Source organism: Fukomys damarensis, unplaced genomic scaffold (assembly GCF_012274545.1).
Source record: "Fukomys damarensis isolate Sample0158 unplaced genomic scaffold, DMR_v1.0_HiC HiC_scaffold_13, whole genome shotgun sequence".
NCBI lineage: Eukaryota > Metazoa > Chordata > Mammalia > Rodentia > Bathyergidae > Fukomys > Fukomys damarensis.
In genome coordinates, this window is record NW_022900925.1 from 37,144,001 (window position 1) to 37,157,489 (window position 13,489).

At 51.4% G+C, this 13,489-nt stretch overlaps 1 protein-coding gene across 1 annotated transcript; it reads right to left on the bottom strand.

The window, feature by feature from the left end:
- Positions 1 to 4,595: 4,595 nt before the first annotated feature.
- On the bottom strand, positions 4,596 to 9,350 carry Krt12 (keratin 12). Its single transcript, XM_010615079.1, has 8 exons — positions 8,877 to 9,350; positions 8,417 to 8,499; positions 7,339 to 7,495; positions 6,017 to 6,178; positions 5,805 to 5,930; positions 5,489 to 5,709; positions 5,133 to 5,203; positions 4,596 to 4,693 (listed from the first exon to the last, which is right to left on the bottom strand). Exons 1-8 carry the CDS (start codon positions 9,348 to 9,350, stop codon positions 4,596 to 4,598), a joined length of 1,392 nt encoding a protein of 463 aa, XP_010613381.1.
- Positions 9,351 to 13,489: the final 4,139 nt, after the last annotated feature.

A 13,489-nucleotide genomic window follows, 5' to 3' on the forward strand; every position in this document is an offset into this window, starting at 1 on the left:
GTCTCACTATGTAGTTGAGACTGACCTAGAATTCACTATGTAGCCCAGGCTGGTCTCGAACTCACAGCGATCCTCCTGCCTCAGCCTCCCAAGTGCTGGGATTACAGGCGTGAGCCACCACGCCCGGCTCTTTAGCGCGGTTTATTGAAAGATCTGCTCCTAAGCGGTGTATCTGTTTCCGAAACGCTGGAGAAAGTTTTCTCTAAGAAAGCAGAGCGAGACATCAACAACGACTTTTTTTTTAGCAACTCAGGTCACCATCGAATGGACTTTAAGGGAGACTGGAGAGACTGTAATAAACCGCTTCTGAGTTTTGCAAACACACCATTGCACATGTGTAACGCCTTGCACTTATTCACGATTTCCTTATACGTAATTAGCATGCGCTAATTAAAAAAAAAATCCCTAGCTTCGGGAGTGATGATCCCCAAAAATGTTCAGGTTTTCCGCAGTCTGTTTTGCTGGCGGGGATCGAACCCGGCTGCATTTACGCTTGCGAGGCAGGTGGGGGAAGCACCGAGCCAGATCCCGGGCCCCCACAGCCCCTTTTTTTCCCTCCCGAAGTGTTTAGAACCGCGAAGCAGCTGCGCGTCACCGCGAGCCTCTCGCAGATCTGAACGGCTTCGTGGTTTACAAAGTTCTTTCGCCGGACACAACAGCAAAAGTGATCTTCTCCCAGCAGAGCTGGGGAGTTAACTAAGGAGAAATATTTCAGCTGAAAGAGAAAATCGTGCATCTGTTTTTCCAATTGGGAACTGTTCAGGATTGTGTGTGAAAGGAAGGAAGAAAACAAGAAGCAAAACACACACACACACACACACACACGCACACACGCACACACACACACACACACACACGCACGCACGCCCGCAGGCGCGATTTGGGAGGAGTATGCTAATTAGTTAATTCAAACAAGTTTTATACCAAAGTCGAGGTTGGTAAAACTGGTTTTTGGTGCTATTGACAGCTAGCACTTGGCACGTACTTTGCCGGGTGAGGATCTGCTGACTCCTCACAACGAGCCCGTGAGGTGGGGCCGACGCCCGGGGTGCCCGCCCCCCGCCATGGCCCAGCCCAGCAGGCGCTATTTGGCCCCGGGTTTGCGGAGCTAAGTGAAGCCCCCAGAAGACCGCAGGGTCGGCACCGGGCTCAGCCCGCCCCCTGCTCCTGCCTCCCCACCGGCCTGGTTTAGCAGCCGGCCCGGAAAACCCCCGAGTATTTATTTATTCCTCGCCTGTGCCTGAGCCGGACTCTGGGCTCCACGCTGCTGCCTCCGCTGGGGTCGTCATGGAGACAGAGTCACCAGTCACCATCACCCCACGGGGGTGCATGGCACCCGCGCTGCATTGTGACAGATGGGCACACCCAGGCGCCCTCCCCACGATCCAGCCAGAAATCCTCCCCTCCTGATGGTCTTGGGTCCCTCCTGCCACGCCTGGCATAAAACCCCGGGGCCAAGGGCTTTCCACACACCTGTATGTAATCCCAGCTCTCGAGAGGCTGAGGCAGGAAGGTCTCCTTGAGTTTTTAGGCCAGCCTGCGCTACATAGTGAGACCCTGTCTCAAAACAAGAGAAGCATTTATTACTCCAGGAAAAGCCGCGCCACCCTGAGAGTGTTCTTCGCTTTGATTTAACATTAGAGAGTACGGTTTAGAACCCGAGGAGCTCACATTAGTCGCCTGGTTTTCTAAACTCAGTTGCTAATTTCTTTATTTTATACCTTATCGATCTCTCTGGAGGGGAATTGTTAGATAAACGAGACAGTTTTATCGTATTAAATGGATGATTTTTAGAGAAATGCCCGTGTTTCTCTTTCTTAAATCAGTTTTCCATATGGAACAGAAGGCAGCGGCTTGGACTCGGGGTTTTTTGGAAAGTTTCTTCTCTGAGCCGCCAGCAGGTGGCGCTCGTACACAGCCGAAAAGCTTTCTAAAGGCGGTTGGTTCCCTTCTCACTGAGACTTACAGACAAATCTTTTTGTATTTGAGTAACTAAAATTCATTACCTTAGGTTCTCAAAGTCATGCATGCTGTTTTTTTAAAAGACATTTTTAGAAATTGTACAAAATGTTCCAGGCACGTGGCACATCCCAGCTATTGCGGAGGCTGAAGCAGGAGGGTTGCAAGTGGCAGGCTGGGCTGGGCAGTGTAGCAAAACCCTGTTTGAAAAATAAAATAAAAATAAGTAAGGGTAGGATGTAGCTCAGGGCTCCCCAGGTTCCGTCCTCAGCATGACAAACAAAATACAACAAAATATAACAAAACGTACCAAAGAAAAATAAAGCACCCCCCCTCCCGTGGGTCCCCACCACATCTCGAGAATTCAGGAAATAATGTTTTCCAAACCTTTCTTTAGCTTAGGCAGACAACAAATGCACAGCTCTGTAAAAATTTAAACTAGTGAAATTTCAGATTCCGAAATAATCCCGGGCCCCATGCTCACCTCTTGTGGCTCTAAGGAGGGGGCGCTGCGCACCCAGGGGTACGGGATGCACTGCTGGGGTTTTCAGCCCCTGGCCCGCGGTGTTGGGTCACAGCAGCCCGGCCTGACGGAGGACCCAGCCCTGCGGCTTCGCCGGCAGGAAACCGAACGCTTCCTCTGCGAGCGGAGGGAGGCTGCAGACTTCTCCCCCCAGCTCCTGCTGGGAAAACACGCTGCGATTCGGGATTTGCTTCTGTTCTGTGAGCCCCAGGCACAGGCGCAGCTCTGTGTTGTGCTTTCCCGCTGTGGGCTTTGGCCCCAGCGGAGAAGCCTGCGGGCAGTGACCCGAGGGGCCTTGGAAATCGCCTCGTCCCCTCCTCCGTCGGGGCAGGAGGTGGGGACCCAGGGTCGGGGGCTGTGAGCCGCTCGGGATGCAGAGCGCAGGTCACCACGTGCAGACGGCGCCCGCAGCCCTGGGTCAGCTGAGCTCCGGCCTCCTAGGGAGAGAAGTCTCAGCACCTTCCGGAAGGCGGCGTCCTGGGGAGCCTGGGGGGCGCTTCCAAAAGCGGGGGCCGGGGAGAGGACCCTGGACGTCGGACTCGTGCGGGTGTCCAGCTCCCAGCCGCGCCCGTCCGACTCGGTGGTGACTGAAGACTGCGCGCGATGTCGGTCGGCGACCCTGGAGGGCCCCTCTGAATGTCGGGGGCGGCATCTCTTATGTCCGTGTGGGAAATGAGCCTGATGGTTCCTCTGGGTCCTCGGGTCAGTTCTCCCTACTGTGCGACGCAGGAGGAGCCTCACGGGGCTGCTCACCGACCCAGCCAGCCTCGCTTGGCGGAGGAGCTCTCAGCTCCGGCCCCTCCAGGCCCGGCTGCTCCCCGTCCCCTCCCTGTGACCCTCCTGGCTGCCCTTCCCCGGGGTTTCCCACCCACCTCTGGTTGCTCTCAGTAAGCAGGAACGCTACCCAAATGGGGTGCTTCCAGGACCAGCGCCCTCCAGTTGCTGTGGCCGTGGGCCGCGGAGCAGGTGGAGCTCGAGGGACCGGGGTGCTCAGAGTTGTTACTGCCGGAGAGCAGTGCAGCCGGGGTTTGAACTCGGTGCGCTTCACAACCTGCACTCTTCATCACGAACCCCTGCTCTGGGTTCCTTCCTAGGGGTCTGAATCTGGCAGCTGAGCCAGCATCTTCACTGGGCAAAGGTTTGGACTTGGCTACCTTTTGCCCCGACGCAGAACCCAACTTCTACTCCTGCCTTGCGGGTCAGACTCAACCCCACCAGAAGCGCCCCCTGAGCCCCGCTGTGGGGTAGGAGAAGGGCGGGAGAGCAGAGCCCTTCCTGCTCTACTGGGCTCCTCCCCCGTCCCCTTGGCTGCTCTCCACAGGAAGAGTTTAGTCGCCCTAAAAACCCACCCTGCCTCCCCTCGGGGTCTTTGAAGTCCGTCCTGTCTCTCGCACTGCCCACTTTCCTGGCCTGTCCCCCTCTGCCCTCAGCCGAGAGCCCCTGCAGGTGAAGCTGTTCCTCACGACTCACTCTGTCCCCGGGCTGCGGGTCACGGGGCCTCAGGATGTGTTTCTCACCTCCGTGGAGGGAGGTGGTGGGACTGGACAGAGCAGCTGCTCTCCCTGGCAGTGGGTAGCGGTTTATTGGCAACCTCACTGGACCAGTGGAAACAGAGCAGAACCTCCGAAAGGATCCTCTTAATGTAATCTCCAAGCCTAAGATCTTTACTTTAGTGGTTATCTACTTCATTATTTAATATGAAAATCTCTGTCCATGCCCTTGACATTATTGTTGGAATAATAATAATAACAACAACTTCGTATTACTACCATTCATCTTTTATTAGCTCTATCAACACCCTTCATCAAAGCTCTGTGATTTAAAAACAGTGGCCCACATCACCAGAAGAAAGTTCCCGGAGGACACTCCGGGTCCCAGGAGGGTGTAAGGGGATTTGGGTTCATCGCAGAGATCAGCATAACGGCAAGGACTAGTGACTTGTGACTGAATATTGCTTCAGAGAGACAGAGTCCTCAAAGGGAAGAGAGAATCCAGATAGACCAAAAAATAGAGATTGAACTAATACGGCATGCTATTCTGAAAGGAGCACTAGCTCCTAGCTGTAAATTTCTCATCCCAAGGAACAAATCACGGGGCCAATCTTGTGAAATTTTCACATCAGCTCTTCAATTTCTTGAACTTGGGATGAGACCACTTCTCCGTTTACCACCTCCTGGACAATTGTCTTGATTGTCCGGGTTTTAGTGGGGTCTAGGGATTGAAACAGGATAAAGAAAGCAGACCTGAAGGTTTTGAACATTATCCCGACATTGGTGGCTGGATAATTTAAGCTTCTAAACTGGGTCCTGCCCGATAACAACCCGTCAAACTTAAACCTTCATAAGTGACATCGACATCCTAAAAGGGTGTTCTATCCTGTGAACATGAAAAGTATTTCATATGGCCTCGTGCACAAATGTTTTTAACATTTACCAAGTGGTGTGGTGTGTATAGTCCCCATCCACAGAGCAGATGTTTTCCCTTCTGGGTTTGGCAGCAGTTTTAACAAAGCGACAGACCACTGCATGCTGTTAAGAACGCATGCGTCTATCTTTGGCTCATCGGGCATGGCGCGCAGTATTCAGGGAGTCTTAAGTTTTCGCCTCTAATCAACACGGTTCTGCCTTACTTTGGACTCTCGCCTGCTTACCTTTAGAAGAATCAGTGGACTGAGCTTGGGGTTTGGAGCCCGTTTCAGATGCGCTTTCCTCCAAATCATCCCTGTAAAGGAAGCAAGGGCGGGGCATCACGTGAGGCTGGCCGGAAGAAGGAATAAAGAGAGTTTGCTGTTTGAGCTGAAAGTTAGAAAAGTGCATAAAACTAAGGCCCGATGGAGAATCCCCAGTCTCTTGATGGACGGAGGCATCCTGAGAGCCATCAACCGGCTCAGCGCGACTTTGTTTTCAGACCTTGCCTAAAATGGGCTGGCAGTGGGGCGGCTCGTGGAGCGTCTGGTCTCGGAAGTTGGATTTCCCCACCGCAGGCGTCCCCCTTGCCCGCTCTCACCCCGCGGCCTCCCCGTCCAGCAGACCCCGGTAGGTCTCGATCTCCAGCTCCAGCCCGGCCTTGGCGTCCAGCAGCCGTCGGTGCTCCGCACCCTGGCCCTCGGCGTCGGCGAGCACCTGCTGCAGCTGCGCCTCCAGGCTGCCCACGAGGCGCTGCACCTGCGACAGCTGGCCGCAGTAGCCGCCCTCGGTCTCAGCCAGCGAATCCTCCAGGGATTTCTTCTGCACGCGGGAAGGGAGGGAAAACAGGCGGCGCTGAGCTAACAGCCATTGCAGCATTGTGTGGGCGATCGAAACAAAGTTGCGCCTGCGCTCACCAAGGCCAGCTGGGACTGCAGCTCCAGCTCCAGGCTCTGCCGCGCGCGCCGCACGTCGGTGACCTCGCTCCGGCTGGACTGCAGCTGTTGGGTGTTGGAGCTGATCTCCTTCCGGAGCTCCCCGCTCTGCAAGGCGGAGAGGCTTAGGGCGAGCGCTGATCGCATGGGGCTGGGGGCCACCGCGGCTACCAAACCCTCTGCTCTCCGGCTACCTTTTCCATGAACCAGGCCTCCGCGTCCTTGCGATTCTGCTCTGCGAGGACTTCGTACTGTGCCCTCATGTCGTTGAGGAGCCTGGTGAGGTCCACGCCTGGCGCCGCGTCTATTTCCACGCTGATCTCGCGGGGACAGTCAGCCGGGAAGCTCCGGAGTTCCTGTGGCAGCGGGGAGGGAGGGCTGTGGGTTCCCGGGTGACCTAGAGGGCCCTCGGGACCTTTGCCTTCTGGTGCCTCTTGCTCCACAAAAGTATTACGCTTAAAAAAAAAAATTTTTTTTTTTTTTTGGTATTTTTGAGACAGGATCTTGCTACGTGGCCTCAAACTTGTGACAACCCTCCTGCATCAGCCTCCAGAATGCTGGGATCGCAGGCATGTGCCACCACGCCTGCGTCCCTCTTTACTTTTTGGCTGGCTTGTTACAAAGGCAACTGCACTAATATAATACATTAAAACTTTAAAACCTAAAAGTACACATTTCCCCACTGATCTGAAAAGAATTTAAGGCCCAAGCCCTAAAATTACCACGGCCTTGGATGAAGAGCCCAGAGGACAGTGGTTTCATTGGCCTGGCCTGGAGGGTCCACTACCTTGACCAGAAGGAAGGCCTGTTGTGTGGGCCACGGACTTCTACTACAGCTGCAAATCCAGAGCTGTGGGCAGTGTGCCGAATTGTGAACTGTTTGTACTAGTTATTGACAACCCGGTAGAAAGTTCTTTTCAAAAAAATTGTTACAGTTTTTAGAGATAGACTCTGGAGAAGTTGCCTAGGCTGGCCTCAAACTTGGGATTCTCCTGCCTCAGCCTCCGGAGTTCTGAGACCACAGCTGTGAACCACGACACCTTGTTGGGTAGATACATCTTTAGAAGCCAGTTGCCAGTGTGTATTCTGTGCATCATGTTGCACACTGTAGCACACCAGAGGTCCACGTGCGTGTATTACACTGGGTACAAATGGTTTCTTATACAGCAGTACATAGTATAGGTAGAATTTTGTTTCTTAGCTTTTGAAATACTATACATTTATATTTAAAAGCAACTAAATGGAGATAATTAAAATTCTGTCAATATCTAATAATTGAGAATGAGAAAATCAGAAAATTCAGTAATTCATTAAACCTTAGGAGGTACCACCTATACCAGAGAGAAAGAGAGAGAGAGAGGGAAGGAGGGAGAGAGAGAGAGAGAGAGAGAGAGAGAGAGAGAGAGAGAGAGGGCACTGAAACAAATGGCCTTGTGAATAGGGAGATAGTGTAACTCCTGACTTGCAAAATTGAAATTGTAATCTTGGGGCCTGGGACTTTCAGGCAGCTCGCCACCTCCTCGCGGGTCTTCCTCAGGTAGGCCAGCTCCTCCGCGAGGCCCTCGATCTGCACCTCCAGGTCGGCCCTGGCCAGGGTCCGCTCGTCCAGCACCCTGCGCAGCCCGCTGGCGTCGGCCTCCACGCTCTGCCGCAGGCACAGCTCGTTCTCGTACCTGCGAGCCAAGCGCACACGGTTTAGGGCACCCTGCAACCAGCTGGGGAGGCCCCCCAGCCTGTCTGGTGCAGAAATCCGTTCAGCTGTTTCAAAATAACACCATTACAGTGTGAGAGGGAGTTTTGCTTTCGTGACTTTGTCTTTTCCTGTTTTTAGTGCCTAATTTCCTGCTCAGGTAGAGAGAAGTGTAGAAGGGTTGTGGTAGTTTTCTGCCATTGATGAACCCAAAGCACAGCATCCTGGGGAAAGCAGTTGTGAGAACAGCAGCCCCTCCCCAGGTGAAGTTCCTAGTGGTGCCTTAAAAGCAGGCAAAATCACAGTTGCTTTTTTTTTTTGCTTAATTTTCTCCCTCTTGAATTAAAAACCCTGGCACTTCTTCAGTGGATTTTACCAAGGTGTTACCGGTGCATGTCCATCGCCATTGCAACTTCCTATGTGGAAATTCTGCCACCCAGAAAAGGGAAAAGCACATCAGAAAAGGAAATCAGCTTTTATTCCTTCTGCCTGGGAGGGTGGGGGTGGGAGAAGAGGTGGGAGAACAGGAGCGAAGAGATGCTCAATCTTTCAGGTGTACGTGTCGTCAGGAAGGGAATTGTTTCGCCGGACTCCTCGGCAGAAACCACTCATCTCAATGCTGTGGAGATTCAGGTTAGGACCCTGGCAAAATTTGCACCTTGCACCCTGAGGTAACAGCACGTCGCTAGCATTGTGACTGGGGGCCCTAGGCGTAAGGAACTTATAATGTAAAGTTGTGTAATTCGAACTGTGCTCGCCTCTAATTGCTTTCTAGAATGCCTTATGTGAATCCGGCAGGACATAAATAGCACAGCGAATGTGAACGTTAGCAGAGGGGAATGTTTGCTGTCAGTGGCACAGGGCTCTTGGGCCAGGTCAGTCCTCCTGCGCGGGCCCGGCTCACTTTGTTTGGAAGTCCTCAGCGGCCAGCCTGGCGTAGTCCATCTGCAGGGTGACCTGGGCGTTTCTGGTGCTGGCCGAGGTGATCTGGCAGGGGAGAGCGAGATGCACAGACTGGAGGCCTTAAAATACTCGCGGCCTCCACATATTATTTTGACACTAAGGTCAAACGTGGATGTTAAATACTGTTTTCTTAAGAGTCTAAGGCAGCCGCATTTTACAAAAGAAAATATGCTTACAAAATATCATCACAAGATTAACAAACATATCTCCTACAGGAAGGCAGGGAAAGCACAGCCCTATTATGATAAACGACACAGGGATCTAAACATTGTGAGATGAGGGAATTCTCCAAGCACAGTCTAGCTGACAACTCTAAACCACAAGCGATTATTGCTGTAAAACACAGTAACAGTGAAAAAGGAGAAGAGTTCCCAGATCCACTCCGGGTGACGCACTCTTACCTTGTTCCTGAGGTCTTCGATCAGCAGGTAGTATTTAGAGTAATCAGTCTGGGACCCTGCGTCCTCGGCCCCACATCTTTCGTACCAGTCTCGGATTTTCTGTCCCAGCGTAGCATTCTCCTCCTCCAGGGCGCCAACCCTCTCCAGGTAGGATGCGAGTCTGTCATTCAGATTTTGCATGGTGGCTTTTTCGGACCCGGGAAGGAGTCCTCCATGAAGGCCGCAGAGGACGCCTGTAGAGCCACCTGCTGGGCTGCCCCCAAATGCCATGCCCAGACCTCTGCAGCCGCCTCCCAAGGGTCCCCCCTGACCAGTGCCCAGGCCCCCGGCACAGCCAAACCCCCCAGCTCCAAAGGCGCCACCCCCAGGGCCCCGCACAGGGCTGGAAGCGGACAGGCCCGTGGCTCTGCCTGCCACCCCGCTCTGCGCAGACAGGTGCCGGGACAGCCCAGGGATGGGCACTGAGAGCAACATGGTGTCCGGGGGCGGAGGTGGCCAGGCCGGAGGCGTGCTACCAGTGGGCCGGGCGCCAACCATTTATAGGCCGGGAGGTGGGCGTTACAGTTGGAAAGTTCACCCCTTCCCCGAAATCGGGGTCTCCCCACCCCTTCTGGGCCTTCTCAGTGAGCCAGTGATTTATGGGAATGAAAATTCACTGGTTTATAAGTAATTAGCAGTCATTTCCATCAGACATGTGTTATGCAAGAGAGCAGCCGGGTGGGGAGGTTTAGGCTGTCATGAGGGATCTCTCTGGGGGATTTCATTGCCCATCTCCTCGGCACAGTCAGGTAGCAGCGAGTGGCTGTCGCCTGCGTGGCAAATCTTTCCGAACATGAGGCTTCTGGTGTGTTCTTCTCGGGAACCCAGCATCAGCCCCAGTCCCGACCCCGCGTGTCTTGCAGTGGAATGGCGTTTCCAGGACAGCTGCGCAGAACGTGGGGGACAACGCATTTCCCGGGCTGGAGCTCAGATTAGAATCTCCCAGATGTTGAAGAGTCTCATTACCGTGTTGCACGAGTTCTCCTTTCTGATTCCCTGAGGGAGGCCTGACAAGTGCTGAGTACAGCGCGGTACTGGCTTCGGCCATCTCTTCTTCATGTGAGAACTGACCCTCTTAGTAAACTCTGGGAACTGGGACCCTTCCTGCTGGTTCCCGGGCCCTCATTTACCACTTACATTTACCCCTTCCAAAGCCGGCCTCTCTACTAGTTGCTCGGTTAACGTGTTGATTTGGTGACGGGATTGTGTCGGAGCTTCTGCTTTTATTGCTGCTATCAATCAGGAGAAAGAGGAAGCATACAGGGCTGAATCAAGAAATAACGGGGTTCCCAGGCTCGGGAAGCTACGACCATTTCAGCTGATTGCTTGACCACCCGTGCAGCACCGAACAACGACGGATCATTTCTTAAATTGTTTACCAAAGTTTTGCAAAGCGTGATCCAGTGGATTGGATCCAGTGTCTTGATTGCTTAGAATCAAAGTTCTCATTATACTTTCTTCTCTGGCGTGTTATTTGTCTCTGAAATTTGTGGCCTCTCTATGTGGCATCCAAAGAACATTTGGGTGGGAACCACATGGACGTGAGCCGGAAACCTGGTGCAGTTCCAGGGGAGGGGGATTTCCTTAGAAATTCAAATTGTGGGCCTTTCATCTGCATGAGAAAGGCTAAGCGGTTTCCTTTGCCATGTTTCCTTTGAGGTGGTGATCCAAGTTTTTTCACTGTACGATAATCTATTATTGATTTTAAAAAACATAGCAATCTCTCTCTCTCCTGCCAAAAAAGGTATACGCACTTCATCTGTTCACTGTGCTAATCAATGTCCAGAAGCCCATGGCCAACACTTGGAGCACCTCTTGTAATTGTAGAGGTCAAAGGAAACTTGTATTGATCTCACCATATCTAAATAAATGTAACATTAAAATGTTTATGCAAGTTTTTATTTTCCTGATGTGCACATTTTTTGGCAGACTTCATATATATATATGTGAAAATTTGGATGATGCAGGAAATATAAAGAAAATGTAAGTAAATGTGGGTATATATCAGTATATTACATATGTATTGAGCATAGTTCACACAATATAAGATTTTGTGACCCTTCTTAAGATTGTATGATTAACTGTCACTTGAATTTTAAATAATTGGGTATAGAGAATAGATGATAGATTCTTGGAAATTCTTTCCTGGATTCAGGCTTCTAAATTTAGCTTGTTCTATATTTGATGATAAGAAATAAAATATCTGCTAAATCCCCAGCTCACATACGTATATATCATGAATACAGTGGGTTTATTGAGATAAAACACACTGAAATGATTATAAAGACACCGAGATTGTCAGTTCTTCCAAAGGTACCTTGTTTTTGTTGTAAGTGGCCACTAAAATTCCTCTTTAATTTGCTGTATTTGGATTCCGTGTTTTGTTCTGGGGAAGCCTTTTTAAAATATCATGAGGAGTCTAGATTTTAAAAATTCTCATTGGATTTAATAATCCACACCTTTCCTGAGGAAAAAGACTCTGAGAAAGTTTCCATACATTTAAGGTGGAGATACCACATGTGTGGTAAAGATACATTTTGTACACTATTACTGGGCACCTCTGAGTTCACTAGAGCTCCCTGTTCAACACAAACAATGGTGATAGTTACCGGATACGTGGCTGTGGTTTTAAGATTTGGCCGGTAGTGTGTGCAGCACTTTTTTTTTTTTTTTTACTCTTCCTGACTAGAGTAATAGCTTGATGTCTTTTGGACATTCTCTTGGGTTGCAGAGACAAGGCAGGAGCAAGCTACACAGCTTGAATTATTCAAAGCGATTTCAGAAGATGCAGTCAGCACTTTAGCCAAGCTGTGGGGAAGCTTTCGGGTTGGGCCTGTGGGGCTCCATCGTCCATATCCGGCCCAGGGCCTCACAGAGTCAGCCATGACTGTGTGTAACCTAGGGGGAAGTCTTTCCAACGTTCCAGAAGATCACTCGACATAGAGTCAGGCCACCTGATATATTAGCTTCAGTATTAATGGATTCCACACGCTCTGCGCGCGACCCAACCACACGGTGAATGTTGCAGGTACAAAGTCGCTTGATACACCCACGAGTCCACCTCAGAGCCCTCCTGCTCGCCTCAGACGCGCGAATCTTGGCACGCTCCGTGTCAGATCCAGATGTCCTCCCTCAGGAGCGTCTTCGTGAGGCGATCGGAAACACAGTGAATGCCGTTGCTGGGTGTCATCGAGTGGAAAGGCAGCTCGTAACTACATGGCGCGGAGGGTGCTCTCGTCCACCTTTTCAGCACATCTGGCACCGTGTGAATCTTGGTCCTTAAAGCCAGGATGACCACGGAAGGCAAATGTTTTGATTCTGAACATGGGGGCAGCCAGGACAGCGCAACTCAAGGCGCAACTCAAGATCCTCGGGAGAACAGACCTCGGACCAGCTTCGCACACAGACACACACACAGATACAGACACACACAAGCGCGCGCGTGCACACACACACACACACACACCCACACACCCACAGGTGCCCCTGCCAGGTGCCGGAGAGCCGCTTTCCTTCACCTTGTCACATACAGGACCCGTGTGACGGGACACGGGTCCCCTCCCTCCCCACAACACAGAGGCCGGGACCTCCAAATAAAGGGGATGTAGGCGAGGACGGGCAGCAGCTGCCCACTGGTGCGGAGGTGGGACGATTCGGCTGCCCAGGCTTGAGGCCAGGGTCCGTCGTCACCCACTGTTCTTTCTTATGGGGAGGGACTGTCTTTGTCTGCATCGGTCCCTGATTCCGGTGACTCCTGGCTGTGGCTCTGGGGTTTTTGTGCCGCCCATCCACCGGGTCGTGAGCTGTTAGCTCTTATTCCTCCCCCAGGTCACCGGAGTCCCGTTTGACTGCCGCAGACATAAGAACGGAGGCCATTTCTGCCTTACAGAGTCGAAAGAATGCACCAGAGTTGTAAGGATGGACCGGAGTCAAGATTGGAGCTTAATGATGTGATCACAGAATAGCGGAATGGGATTACTTGTGTTTCTGATCTTGGAATCAAGTTTGTTCTGAAATCTACACTTCCCAACTCTAATATTTATACATATTTTAAATGTTTTTTGCTCTACATCAATACATTAGGTTTGCATTTATATATATTACCCGCCTAGACTGTAGGCTTCTTAGCCATGGACTCAAATTTATTTATTTTATTTTTTTTGGTACCAGGGATTGAACTTGGGACCTTGAGCTTGTGAGGCAGGCAGTAGAACCTCTGAGCTAAATCCCAGCCTGACTCTAATTTATTTTTTATCCCGAGTCCTAGCCTAATGTTTGCCTAAACTTTTTCATTGTACTCTTGGCATTATTTTGCTTGAAAGAACTTAATTCTTAATGTGTTTAAACCTGTTGCTTAAAGTGCATTTGACTCCAAATGACTACCCTAATTTATCAGTATGCTTTGAACATGATTTGTTCTGAATTCAGGTCAGAGTGGGGGGAAAACCCCAGAAACTGGAAAAAGTATTTCATCTTTGAGAGCATTCTGGGGAAGAGGGAGGATATGTACTCAGCCATCGTGGAGGTGGCTGGTTCGCTCAGTTGGGTGGAGCCTCTGTTTTGGGGTTTCTAGA

Coding starts and splice junctions, on each gene's coding strand:
- Krt12 (XM_010615079.1), bottom strand. CDS start 9,350: ATGTTGCTCTCAGTGCCCATCCCTGGGCTGTCCCGGCACCTGTCTGCG. Junction 8,500..8,876: donor TCGAAGACCTCAGGAACAAG/GTAAGAGTGCGT, acceptor CTCCCCTGCCAG/ATCACCTCGGCCAGCACCAG. Junction 5,931..6,016: donor AGGCCTGGTTCATGGAAAAG/GTAGCCGGAGAG, acceptor TCCGCCTTGCAG/AGCGGGGAGCTCCGGAAGGA.